The sequence below is a fragment of the Nannobrachium achirus genome, assembly GCF_963921795.1.
Source record: "Nannobrachium achirus genome assembly, chromosome: 20".
Classification (NCBI taxonomy): domain Eukaryota; kingdom Metazoa; phylum Chordata; class Actinopteri; order Myctophiformes; family Myctophidae; genus Nannobrachium; species Nannobrachium achirus.
In genome coordinates this window covers 13,340,926-13,355,298 of record NC_137827.1, presented here as the reverse complement: position 1 = coordinate 13,355,298, position 14,373 = coordinate 13,340,926, and the positions used below count along the sequence as shown (strand labels likewise).

At 43.6% G+C, this 14,373-nt stretch overlaps 1 protein-coding gene across 1 annotated transcript in view; it reads left to right on the top strand.

Annotated features, from left to right (window-relative positions):
• Positions 1–14,373, top strand: part of ralgapa2 (Ral GTPase activating protein catalytic subunit alpha 2) — a gene marked incomplete at its 3' end in the record, with an annotated part of 559,582 nt that overhangs the window by 382,185 nt on the left and 163,024 nt on the right. The window contains exons 13-17 of the mRNA XM_080751315.1: positions 164–298; positions 922–1,070; positions 2,120–2,231; positions 2,917–3,181; positions 4,425–4,616. Of these exons, the coding sequence (XP_080607441.1) occupies positions 164–298; positions 922–1,070; positions 2,120–2,231; positions 2,917–3,181; positions 4,425–4,616 (853 nt within the window). The remainder of the gene's footprint in view (positions 1–163; positions 299–921; positions 1,071–2,119; positions 2,232–2,916; positions 3,182–4,424; positions 4,617–14,373) is intronic.

The window sequence follows — 14,373 nt, the reverse complement described above, 5'->3', positions numbered from 1 at the left end:
CCAAGATTCATTTCATAGTTTTCAGGCTACTTTTCCATGATTCATTTCATAGTTTTCAGGTTACTGTTCCTGCATACGTTTCACAGCTTTTAGGTACATTTGAATGGATTGTAAATGTACAGCTGAATGACATGTGGACATGAATGACATTGATCTTGGACAGATGTTGGAGAGTCACGGTCACAGACGCACGTCCAGCTGGGGCCGGACGTACTCGTTCAGCAGTGCCATCAACCGGGGCTGTCTGACAGAGGACCAAGGCCGGGACGTCAAGGCTGGAGTCCAGTCCACACTACAGGTCTGTCCCCGCTCCAAAATAGTCTGTCCCTCGTCCAGGGGTCTTTAACATCTTTTTCAGGCCAGCGAGAGGCATCATGAGCTTGTAGATTGGCTATCTTTTGTCTAAAGTTATCCTCGGAATGGAGATTATATAGCCTGATTTCAGACTCAGCTCACGCTTTAGTCTGAAACTGTGCCCTATTCTGAGCGATTTACGTCAGGAGCAAAAACGTATCGGTTCGGTTACATAAGCGATAACCATTAAGGAAATGTGTTTAAAAATGTGCTATTTCACCCAATTGAAAAAGGGAAAACACAACAGTTTTCTCCTCATAATTAAGCTCCCTATTTGCACATTAAAAACAACAATACAGCGAGGAAGAAGAATATGATACAAATGGGCTTGACACAGAAATGTGTGACTGAAGTTATGCGGGAACGCCTACTGAGTGGCAAAAAACTACTTTCTGGCCTTGACAGCCCATACATCTCTCTATATTAAACGACATTAAATGACGTTAAACTCATTTTGCTACTCACTTTGCCACTCGATTTGCCACTCGATATCCTATTCACTTTATGCATGCCCATACCCTCTATTATTGCATCATGTCCAACGTGACATTGTGACACCGTCGGCAGGTGTTCCTGACCAACTCGTCCAACGTCTTCCTGTTGGAGCCGTGCCAGGACGTGCCAAAGCTTCTGGACAACCAGGTGGAGGTGTGTCGGGGCGTGCTCAGCATCTACCGCCACATGATCATGGAACACACCATGGACACACAGACATGGTCAGTGGAACACACACCACCCGCTTGAATCGCTCCATCAACCCGTTTTGACCGGGAACGCATTATTACGCATTATTTTATGCTTTAACTATATTAAAAAATAGCAGATATTGACCTTGTAGGTCTGCTATTTTTTGAAAAATGAAAAAATGCGTGCAAGGCTTTGAATATTTTGACCCGATTCTATTAGTGTCTTCTAAATCCTTCTAGGTTTTTATTTTTTTGGGAAAAACCTATGTTTCTATGTCAGTGGTTCTGACGGTTTTTCTTGTCAAGGACCCCTAGAATTACGTGTATTTGGCCACTGACCCCCATCTCAAAACATTATGTATCAGGGACCCCCCAGAAGCAAATATTTGAGTTACAAATGTTCGCTTTAAAAATACATATATTCAAAGACTTGCCCATCCGGAAGTGGATCCGTTTCTGGTCCCAAAACCGGAAGTGCTTTTTATAAGGTGAAATAAGAACCGCATAGCGGCGATCGAAGTTGGATTGTTTTAGAATCGAATCAATTAAATGGTCGCCAACCTCGTCACTGGCGTATTGGACAGCCTCCAAAACTCGTCAAACTTGTCATACAAAATAGCACTCAACGCCTCCCAGCGTGAGGCGTTGTGTGCTTGTAGATCTGCTATTTTCGCTAGTTTTGTGGGACGGTCTTGTATGGTGAAGCAGGGCTTTACTTTACGAAAATAACGTACACATTTGAAACTTGGAGATACAAGGTTTCTGCCCGACAGTGAAGAAATGGTTGTACTGTAAAAGCAAATTACGACGTGTAATCACTAGTGACTTGTACCTGAGAATTGGAAGCAGTCCAAACAACCATGCTACCGTATCAGTCTCTGCTGCCACTAACAGCATAACTATGTTTTATCTCTATCTGTTGTCAAGCAACATTTATGACCCCAACCCTAACTCGTGTGTGTGTGTGTGTGTGTGTGTGTGTGTGTGTGTGTGTGTGTGTGTGTGTGTGTGTGTGTGTGTGTGTGTGTGTGTGTGTGTGTGTGTGTGTGTGTGTGTGTGTGTGTGTGTGTGTGCTACAGGGAGCAGCTGTTGCAAGTGCTACTGAGGATCACCGAGGCGGTCATGAAGAGGCCGCAGGAGAACCAAAGAAAAGACTCCTTTGCGGAGAGTTTAGCGTCCATTCTCTTCAGGGTCAGTTTCCATGTGTTGTACATGCCTATGTTGTCCACCAGAGGGTGCTGAAAATGCCCCAAACAAAACAAAAAGCTGTCATCTCAACCAAATTAGAGGCAATAAATCTCTGCCTTTAATTAGCGTGTTTTGAAGGCTTTTATTATTATGAAAGGACAGAAATTGAAGAGACAGTAAAGTGGGGTCTACAGCTAGACTCAACCCATATAAAAGGCAATCAGGCTTATTATAAAAAAATGTGGGCAATTTCATTTTAGGCAAAGATTTTCCCAATATTGTAGATCAGCTATTTTCTGCATTTTTCCATGACACCGTTGTAAATATAAAAAGATCGATATATATATATATTTTTTTTTCTCACTGATTCGTTCATAAATCCCAAAAAAAGGAAAATATCTTGGCTATTTGAATAATCAAAAAAGTAACAGAATTAATCACTTGACATCATCGACAGTTGCAGCCCTGGGCTATAACTGTGGCCGAAAGGACCTGAACTACTAACAGTATAGTATTTGTTTGCAGCTTCACATACAGTACAGTACAGCATGCAACAGACACAAACATTCACAAAGCAGCCAAACGTGGGTCCGGGGTCGCTCTCAACCAGTAAGTGGGTGTCACCACTAACAACGTCCTCCTCTCTCTCTCTCTCTCTCTCGTGGCGGCGGTGGCGTTCCTCCTCCAGACCATCATCGTGGCGTGGGTGCGCGCCAACCTGTGCGTGTTCATCTCGCGGGAGCTGTGGGACGAGCTGCTGGCGGTGCTGTCGTCGCTGACCGCCTGGGAGGAGCTGGTGACGGAGTGGGCGGGCATCATGGACTCGCTGACGGCCGTGCTGGCGCGCTCCGTCTACGGCCTGGACATGAGCAGCCTGCCCCTGGACAAGCTCAGCGAGCAGAAGGAGAAGAAGCAGAGGGGACGTGGTGAGGGAGGAGGCCGGGGCGTCACAAGTAGGGATGGGACGATATGAAAATGTCATACCACGATTATTTTGACCAAAGAAATAGCGATTTGTGATATTATCGCGATAATCAAAATCCGTTATCTTGGGGCAGAACATTTGCCAAAAAATAGCCGATCTACAAGCTCACAACGTGTCGCGATGCGTTGTGAGCTTGTAGATCTGCTATTTTTCAATAGTTAAAGCACAGACTAACGCAGTGAATCCTTGTACCCAGGGCCCAGAATTTGGTGCGACACCCCTGAGAAAGGGTGCAGGCTCAGAGGTGTGAAGTAACCAAGTACATTTACTTGATTCCACCCACTGCCATATGACAAGTTTGACACGTTTTGGAGGTTGTCCAAAGCCCCATTTCCACTGTAGGGCTGACCCAGAACTAGAACCAGAACCAAGAACTTTCAAGAACCTGTGAAGTTCTGGGACCAAGTTCTGCTTTTGTTTCCATATAACCAGAACTAACCAGGGTCCGAGCAGCAGCTACTACTTCAGGAGCAGGACCTAAAAAAGGTTCCAGGAACCTTGCCTGAAACCAGGCCGTACGCAATGGAAACAAAACCAGAACCAAAAAAATTGGTTCAGGTTCTGCAAAGTTCTGGTTTCACCTTGCAGTGGAAAGGGGGCTCAAGACGCCAGTGACGAGTTTGACGACCACTCAATTAATTAGATTAAAACAATCCAACTTTGATCACCGCTTATTTGATATATTCCCATATATTTCCTGCGTTCCCCTTGCGCACCAACCCCATTGAGATAAACAGACAGCGATCGGATAAAAAGGTTTCTTATTAAAGAACACGGAGGATACGGGTAATTATAGAATGCCGTACCGTATTTAGACAGGTGTGAGACTTTAATTAGCACTTTGTTTGTGAAATCTGAATGTTGGTGTAGTTGTAGGGGCTAAATATAAGTCGCTCTGCCCGAACCCATGTAAACCCGTAAACATGGCGGTCGGGGCTTGGTCTCTACGACCATGCGTGAGCTACGATGGGCTAAAATCGCTATGGGAAACCCGGCCATTGCCAGTTATCACAGACACTAAATTGCGGTTTGTAGTCTAAAATGTTGACCTAAAATCAGTTTGGGAAACCCGGCCAATATGGAGGAGGCGATGCTTCCTGCACCCTCGATCTGTATCCTGAAATACTTGTCTGTGCAGCTGCTATCGTTTGTGTTCAGGAGTTTCTTGTAAGACGTGAACACAAAATAAAGACCTTAAACGTGTTTTTCAGGGGTGATCAGCGAGTCCCAGAAGTCGGCGGCGGTGGCGCGCTCCTTCTCGCTGAGCTGGAGGAACCAGCAGGCGGGGGCGGAGCAGGGGGGCCCCGGGGGGGTCCAGGAGAACATGAGGGTCCGCTCGGCCACCACGTCAGGGGCCCCCGGCGTGGAGAAGGCACGCAACAACGTGCGGCAAAAGGCCTCCGGTAAGAAACCCCGACTCGCACTGCACCGTCTGACGGATGAAATGCAAGGGGAAAAAAACAAAAAACAAACGTGTCTACACACATAGCATATCGTCACTATCTGCCACAGCCCGAGTTTCCCGAGTTGGAAGCCATTTTGAAAAAAAAAATAATAATAATATATATTTTTTTTTTTTTTTCAAAATTTTTTTTTATAAAAAAAAATCTAAAAATGCCTCAAATGTATTAGGCATGATCGCAATTGCGAAATTGCATGTTTAGCCCCATAACAAACACATCTTTCAAAATGTCAAAAATGGCTGTTTTGTCTGACTTTGAAGGCTTGTATCTCATGAATGCCTGAACGGATTTCCAAGCGGATTTTTTTGTTTGAAAGCTGTTAAAAAGTACTACACATATGGTGCATGATCTAGGCATGGGCGTGCACGATCCGTGCACTAAAAATTGATCCGTGCACTAGAAATTTAGGAAGGTGGCAGTGTTTGTTTTGTCTGACTTTGAAGGCTTCTATCTCATGAATGCCTGAACGGATTTCCAAGCGGACTTTTTTGTTTGAAAGCTGTTAAAAAGTACTACACATATGGTGCATATATGGTGCATGGGCGTGCACGATCCGTGCAGTAAAAATTGATCCGTGCACTAGAAATTTAAGAACGTGGCATCCTGGTACTTGGCAGCCATCTTGAAAAGGGCATTCAATGAGTTAAATGATTTATCATTTTAAATGATAAATACAAAACAAACGGTTTTGAACACACAAGGTTTCCACCCGACAACAGCGATATCCAACCAGTACAGCAGGGATCTTCAACAGGGGGTCCAGAACCCCTAGGGGGTCCTCAGAGTTTCTACAGGGGGTCCTCCAAATCTATGTGGGTTTCTTGGGGTGCAAGAGCCAAATGTCAAGTTCATAAGTTTGTAAGTGGTTAAATGTCTGGAAAATACACATCAACATGAATCCAAAATATAGAAAGGTTTGTGTAAAATAAATAAATAACAATTTACCAAACACTGATGGTAGTGCTGTCAAACCGGTCTAAGTGGTTATCTACAAAATCTATGGAAAAGTTTAACTGCAACACAATGTTCTACAATATGTATTTAGTGGGGATCCCTGCTTCATCTCTCTCTCTCAGCAAAGGGGTCCTTAGCCTATAAACACCCTCTAGTACAGTATGTATGTGAGGTTAACTGAGGGTTCATTTGTAACGGTACATTTTTTGGACCTCCGGTGGTCCCTGGACCAGCCTTTGAGAACCAGTGCCCGTACATCAAACAGTAACAGCCTTTAAACAGCCTTTAAACAGCCTTTACAAACGTCTCTTAACCCATCCAGGACTGATGCTGATTGTAAAACCACCTTCTAAATCCTGACTTAAGTTTTCTGAAAAACGATTTATTCAAAAATGACACAAAAACATAAATAATAACAATACCGGTAATTAAAAAAAATAAAACAAAAAAATGGTCGGGTGGAAACCCTCATTTTTTGAGGGGACACGGTGGTGCAGTTGGTAACGCTTCGCCTCACAGCTAGAAGGTCCTGCGGTCGATTCCTGCTGGAGACGCTGTGGGCGCTGGGGCCATGTTCTCTCCTACGCGTCATCAGTGCCCATACCCTAGGTGGGGTTGGCAGAAGGGCCTTTCTGTGTGGAGTTTGCATGTTCTCCCCGCGTCTCCTAGGGTAGATACCCTCACAAAAAACATGCAGTAATCCTGGTCTCTATACTGCCTCCCCCTGGCCAGCCGGGGCACCTGATGGAGGGGAAAGGAACTGGTTGGAATAACGTGTTCCTTCCACGCACTACGTCCAAACGGGGAAACTCCCCGCTGTCAGGTGAAAAGAAACGGCTTGGACTCCTCATGCATAGAAGGAAGCATGAGTTCAGTCCGTTGCTCTCCCCAGGTTGGCAGAGGGAGGATTACATTAGACAATTGACACTGGGTGAAAAATGGGTTACAAAATCGTGGGATAAAAATGTAAGCATTTTGTATTTATCGATCTCAATATGTTGTTCCAGGGACCCCCCCAGAAGCAAATATTTGAGTTATAAATGTTTGCTTTTAAATACCGGTAGATATATTCAAAGACTTGGCAAAAAAAAATCAAGATTTTTCAAAAATAGCAGATCTACAAGCTTGTAGATCTGCCATTTTTCAATAGTCAAAGCATTAAATAATTCTAGTCCTTAACGGGTTAACAAGTATGACACTTTGGCGTTTGGTGTTATCTCGACACCGGCGCCGCATTCATCGGGGCGAACCCGCCGTCCGATGTTTCCAGTGGCACTTTTTGTGGGCTTACATTACTGATAACATTATCTGTCTGGTGGGCGGCCTGGCGTCGGCAGCCACGCAACTGTGTGGGGCCAGATTACTGTATTGATTGCATATGAAAGCCTCCAGACAGGACAGGTCGCGTGTGTACGTTAGCCCAGGTGCCTCTGAAAGGCCCCGCGCGGCGCACAAAAGAAGCCAGCAGATGGCCTCCATTGTTCCCTCTGTAACATGTCACTGGCCAGTGTCAACATGTTTCCCTGTCAGGCACACACACACGTACACACACACACACACCCACACGCCTACACAGTACACACACACGCACAGTTCCCCTTCTGTAATAGCGTGTCAGAAAAGCGGCTTTTTAGGCACGCGTCGTCGCGCCGTTCGTTCAATTCAGACAACGACGGACGCCTCTTATCTGATGAGGTGGTGGCAGGCTAATTATAAGTTGAGCCGGGAGTGGGGGTAAACTAGCACTAAGTAGCCTTCCTTGTTCTAAATGTCATCTAGGCAGAATGATTTTCTTTGAATGGTTTTCTGAAAAAAAAAACGATGTCTCTGTATCAGTGGTGCTCAAACTTTTTCATGTCAAGGACCCCTAGAATTATAAGTATTTGACCGCGGACCCCCATCTAAAAAATATTTTTGTTCCAGGCACCCGAGAAAGAAAGACTTGAGGCACAAATGTTCGCCTTAAAAAAGATATATTCAAGGATTTGCAAAAAAATATATATAAAAAAAATAGCAGATCTACAAGCTCACGAGTGCCGCGCTGCGAGCTTGTAGATCTGTTATTTTTTTAATAGCATAAAATAACAGTTAAAGCGGTCAAAATCTAAAGTGACACGGATGCGTTCCAAGCCTTTGAAGGCTTAAATCCTCCCCACACATATTTCTGTGTCGTCACCGCGGTCGTATCCCACTGACTCACCTGCCAATAAGGATCCCCCCAAAAGGAAGACAACAGGGCCTTTGTCCGACTCGTCCCGTACCAACACTGGCAGGCGCCGCCGCTCCGGCCCGCAGGAGTACGTGCAGTGACCATTATCTCCCAAACCGCCCGGCTTCCCTCCCCCAAACACGGGTCCATTTGTGTTCGTGCAGGCGCCCGGCAAAGCCGGATGAAACCGCGGTGGATTCGAACCCACGACCTCCGTGGTGGTGGGCAGGGACTGTAACGTTGCACCGCCCGAGCGCCTCGTCTAGGTAGAATGTTGACCTGTGTTGATTCAAGAAACTCCTTCTAAATCCTGAAAGTTTTCAGAAAAACTATTTATCCAAAATTAAAAAAAAAAAAAAAAAAATGTGTTGGGTAGAAACAAAAAAAAAAAACTGTCCAAAACAGTTTGTTTTGTATTTATCATTTTAAAAGGATCCCTGGCTAATACAACAAATATGCCTTAATACATTATAATTGTCCTCTATAACTACAATGTAAAATTAAAAACACCTCAATTATTTTATTTCTTCTAGAAATAGCTAATCTTTCACTCAATAGGGGAAATGCCTGTCGCAAGTTGATGATGTCATAAATGTCATGTGTGATCTATCCCTATGGAATTTATGGCATGCATGTGAAAATAAAAACAAACGTATTACTTTATATGGTTAATATGAGCATCAAATCAATATATACACATATTCAAATGTGTAATTTTTCTATTTTTGCTATAAATTCGATAGGGATAGATCACACATGACATTTATGACATCATCAACTTGCGACGGGCATTTCCCCTATTGAGTGAAAGATTAGCTATTTCTAGAAGAAATAAAATAATTGAGGTGTTTTTAATTTTACATTGTAGTTATAGAGGACAATTATAATGTATTAAGGCATATTTGTCGTATTAGCCAGGGATCCTTTTAAAGATGATTTACAATAGTGAAAATAGCCGATCTACAAGCACACAACCTCTCGCGGTGCAAGACATTGTGTACCATTTTCACAAGTTTTTATGCGACAGTCTTGTATGATGAAGCAGGGCTTTACTTTAGGAAAAAACATGCTAATTTGAAACTCGGAGATACAAGGTTTCTGCCCGCCAGTGACGATATGTTGCTATACACTGTACATAGCAACAAGAACCGTCTACCCGTCTGTCCAGCTCTGCTGTTTTCTTTTTTCAAAGATTAGTTTTTTGGGCTTTTATGCCTTTATAGGACAGTAGGCAGTAGGAAATGGGGGGAGAGACGGGAAGTGACATGCGGAAAAGGTCGTCTGGATCGGGAATCGAACCAGCGACGCCGCCAGGCATCAGTAATGGTACTGTAAATAGTAATAAAGAAATTGCCGGCATTTAGGCACTTGCACGCATGCTCCCTTGCACTGAAATCAAAGACATTAAAATCGCTAAAACAATAGAAAGCAGTAAATGAAAACATTTTAACAGTAAAGCCCTTTGCACACAGGACAGTTGCGTTTTTTTCGTTTGCGGCATGAATAAAACGCATTGGATTTGGTGTGCAAGGCTGTGCGGAATCGGCGCTGCGGATCCAAAAAGGAGTCATAAAAGGAGTGATGAGTTTTTACCGCATGCGACAAGACGTTCGATCGAACTGGGTTCGATCGAGAAAAAAACGCACGGTGGCAGCCACTCGTCGCACGGCTAATTCGGAGCCGGTGTGCATGAGGTCATAGAGAATCATTGTTTTCTTTTCAAAAAATGATATTGTCCGTTTTATCCGTGCGGTTAAACGCGCCTGTGTGCAAAGGGCTTAACACTCATCTTTTCTTTTCTCTAATTACAATCTAAAATATGAACCCTTGTTGTAAAAAAAAAAACAAAGTCGTCCTTTAATAGCCCACGCCTCCTTTGCACGCGGGCCGAGATCTCAAAGCAGACGCGGGAGGAAGTGTGTGTGTTTGTTTTTGAGTTTATTGTGTTCTGCTTGTTTATATTTGCACTGAGCAGACATGATTGAACATGAAACAGAAGCGTCTCAAGTTCCCTTGTTCCTGTTCTCCTTGCCTAATTGGATTTCTCTCACATTGATCTTCAAACGCCCCCCCGGCCCGCCGTCTACCTCTTCGCCCGCTCCTCCACCGTAGACATCAATAGCATAGTTGTTTTTTTCATAGTTTCATTAAGGTTGTAATTAATGCTTATTAATATGCATAAAACGGGGAAACTGATCTTATCTCCCTCTGGAGGAGGACGCGCACGCACATACACACACACACATACACACACACGCACACACATACACACACACACACACACACGTACACACAAACGCAAGTCCCATTTATACTCGCTTACCAAAAAAAGAACAGATAAACAAGCTGTCGACAATAGCTCACAGATCAGGCAAGCGACACCCGCGTGCTGTGGCGTATGAATCAAGATATTGAGTCCTTCCCTTTCATTGCTCACGTTGGGATTATAGGCCTCAAGTGTCATCCACATGATACTGGAGCCTAAAGCTGGTTGCACACTGCTGCGTCTTTTCGTTGCGTTTGGGAAATCCGAAATCCGTTTTTCAGGGAAAGGAGAGAGCAAGGGACCCAGTGGCGACAATTGGAAAAAATCAACCCTGGTCCGAAAATAAATACGAAATGGGTGGCACTGTACTAACGTCATTGACTTAAAGGGGAAGACCACCCATTTTCAATATTGAACTATGTCATTAATATACCTAAGAGGAGTTGTCAAGTTGTACTTTACAATATAAACCCCAAAATCAATCCTCCAGTTCTAGGCAACACAGAAGGGGGGGGGACTTTTTTTTTATTTCCACACAACTCCTCTAAGGTATATTAATGACATAGTTCAATATTGAAAATGGGAGGTCTTCCCCTTTAATGTGAGGTGGTAGCTACTGTACATATGTTGACGTTAAGCTATAGTTGGTACTAAAAGTAACTGTTTTCTTATGTTATTATGAGCATCAGAATAGCAGGCTTGACTTATTGCGACCGTAGGTCGCATTTACTACCAAAACCACCACCGGCTGTCCGTCCCTGAGTGAGTGAGTGAGTCACACGTCACACGTCACACTTTTGCCCTGCTTATATCTCCACAACCGTTGCCCCCATCCATGCCACATTTTGCACACACACTCCTTACCTGCCAAACTACAACCTCCAAGGAGCTTCAGGGACCCCCAGGTCCCTGGGGAACCCCCAGGTGTAAAAAATGACCAAATGTGCAAAAATGACCAAATGACCACCCCAACGGGGCTGCTCACGGGGAATTCCTGGGGACCACCCACTCCTGGTGCTCCAGAACGGATGCAAAAGTGGTGACGCCCCCAGTGGAGGACCCCCTCCACTGCAGCTCACATAAAATGCCGTAACTCGGGCTAGGAGCGTCCGGGAGAGCCGGGGCCGGTACCTATTCGTCCGCCAAGGCAACGCGGAGACCCCACCCCTCATTTCTCACATGGCCCTCTTCTAGCGCCACCTTCAGGCCGATTTTTAAAACACATTTTTGGCCACTGCTCCTACAGTTTTGGCCCTAAAATCACGCAAATTGCTACACAGTATGTCTACACTCATCCCATCAACATGAATCTGTCCCATATAGCGCCACCTTCAGGCCGATTTTTAAAAACACATTTTTGGACACTGCTCCTACAGATTTTGCCCTAAAATCACGAAAATCACTACACAGCATGTCTACACTCATGTCATCAACATGGATCAGGAAGATTTTGGAAAAACAAATTTTTGCCCTATTTGTGGAGATAAGTGACCTACGGTCGCTTATCTTAGGGATTAGGGAGTCTTACTGGTACTTATTTGTATACCAAAAACAGACGATATGCAAGCTCACAATGCGCCACGCTGCCACGCGTCGTTCACTTGTAGATCAGTGGCGTCAGTTCAGCAAAAGCTAGAGACAGGACAGGAGTCCTCAAAAATCGGGTTTATGACTTAAGGTCTTTGCACACTGCTGCGTTTTTCGGGCCGAATATCGGAGTGAATTTCGGAGTGCGTGAATAAAAAAATCTACCTCACGTTATGTCAATCACGTTTGCACACTGCCGCCCGTTTCGTATTTATTTTCGGACCAGGGTTGATTTTTCCCGATTTCCGCAGCTGTCGCACTGACTCCCTTGCTCTTTCTCTTTCCTCTCTCTCTCCCTGGCCTACGGCTTTCGGATTTCCAAAACGCAACGAAAACACGCAGTGCAGTGTGCAACCACCTTTATATTTAAAACTAGTTTAAAACGTATTTTCCCCCCTGGACCCAGGGTATGGCAGCTGCATACCCCTGCCATACCCAATTGACGCCCCTGTTGTAGATCGGTTATTATAAGGCATGAAACCAAGTATAATTTGAGCATAATCCCTCGCTTGAGAGACAAATCCACTCTGCATCCTTGATCCAGCCGAGGCACTAATTAAACTAAAGTCTTAGAAACAAAAGCAATCCCCAGCATAAATTAAGTGTCTTAAATGCAGAGTGTCACTCATTATTTCTTATTTGTTTTTTAGTTTTTGTTTTTGAAGATTTAATGGAAAAACGGGGGCTTTTTTGTGATGTACCAATCGTGGCGGTTGGAGGTTTCTTTGTTGAGGTTAAGAGCCCTCGAGTGACAAATTGAAACGAGTGCGTGGCTGTTAACCCATTTAGGCCTAGGATTATTGAATGCTTTAACTATTAAAAAAATAGCAGATATACAAGCTCACAGCGCGGCACCGAGTGCCGCGCTGCGAGCTTGTAGATCTGCTATTTTTGAAAATCATGAGTTTTATTTGCAAGTCTTTGAATATATCTATTTAAAAGCGAACATTTGTAACTCAATTATTTGCTTCAGGGGGGTCCCTGGAACAACATATTTTGAGATGGGGTCCGTGGCCAAATACCTGTAATTTTGGGGGTCCTTGACATGAAAAAGTTTGAGAACAACATGATTTAGAAGAAGGATTTAGAAGTCGGGTCAAAGATCGGGTCAAAGATATTCAAAGACTTGCACACATTTTCACGATTTTTCAAAAATAGATCTACAAGCTTGCAGCTTGTATATCTGCTATTTTTCTAAAGTTAAAGCATACTATAATGGTTAAAGTGGTTAAAATCTAACGCGACTCGGGTGCGCTCCAGGTATTTTAGAGTTAATGTATTCTCACTTCTTAGATGTTTAATTTCCTGTCTCAGTAACTTCACTCTGGATTTTTCTTTCTTTTACTGTGGAATCATAATTTGAGATTAATTAACATTTACATGCAGTTTTTGACTGGTACAGGATGTCTACTTATTTAGACCAAAACTTGTGTTATTTTATTTGGTTTAATTTCGATCCCTTTTGGAAAATAATGAACAAACAATTTTTAATGGTGGAGTTAAATGTTTACTGGGGCAGGAAACAAGCTTAATGAAAAACTATAAATTCATTGCAGCACCAATGCAAAGCATTTTTAATGTGTTAATACAGGTTTATTTACAGCACTGTACAGTACAGTACTAGGATATAACAGCAGTTGATTGGTTTCCATACCTCTTGTCCCAACCTAAAGCCTGATTTACACTCCGTGACAGAATCAGATTCAACTTTCTCACGTCACAGTCAGGTTTACATGTGTAAAAGAGTGGGTGAAATGTTTTTGTACGAGCTCCATAACTTTTGATATTTAAGCCGTCAAACTGTGTGTTGCTGTGAGCTTGTATATCTGCTATTTTTCGATGGCTGAAGTATTGATAGTAGCTATTGAGAAGGGGGAGAGAGAGATCAATAAAAACGAGTTACACATAGTACCCGTAATTGCCGGACTATAAGCCGCGGCTTTTTTTTCCCATGTTTTGAACCCTGTGGCTTATACAACGGTGCGGCTTATATACCGATTTTTACAGCTAACGGCCAGTTAGTTAGTTTTACAATGGTCTTTTACAAGGATTTAAATATAGATTTGTACAGCTAACGGCCACCAGGGGCGCTCTAGCAGGAAGCAGGAAGGACACCTGCGGCTTATAGTCAGGTGCGGCTTATATATGTAAACATTTGTTTTTTGTTCTAAATTTAGCTGGTGCGGCTTATATTCAGGTGCGGCTTATAGTCCAGCAATTACGGTACCTACCGTATATCTATCCGGTGCGGTAAGTATCTGAGGTAAGACATAAAGGTGTGTGAGCATAGCAGCACATATACGCTATACTGTGCATGATATGCCATGGACGTTAGTTAAGGTATGAGAAAAAAACTAAACAGTGTTGCGCACCAAATAATTGCCGATCTGCAAGCTCACAACTTACCGCAATGGGGCAAGTTGTGAGCGTGTAGATCTGCTATTTTCATCATTTTCGTCATTGGTCATTGTAACTATTGTGCCCTTGTCTTGAAACCACAGTAATTTGCAGGGCATCACGGTCGCCCCGCCTGTGTAATAATTGGACCAATTTAGTTTTTCCTTCTTTTATGTTTTTTTGGTTTTAAAGCACTGTTAATCTGTACCTGAAACCACTTTAACCCTTATGTTATGCTTTAACTTAAAAAAAAAAAAAAATAGCAGATATACAAGCTCACCGAG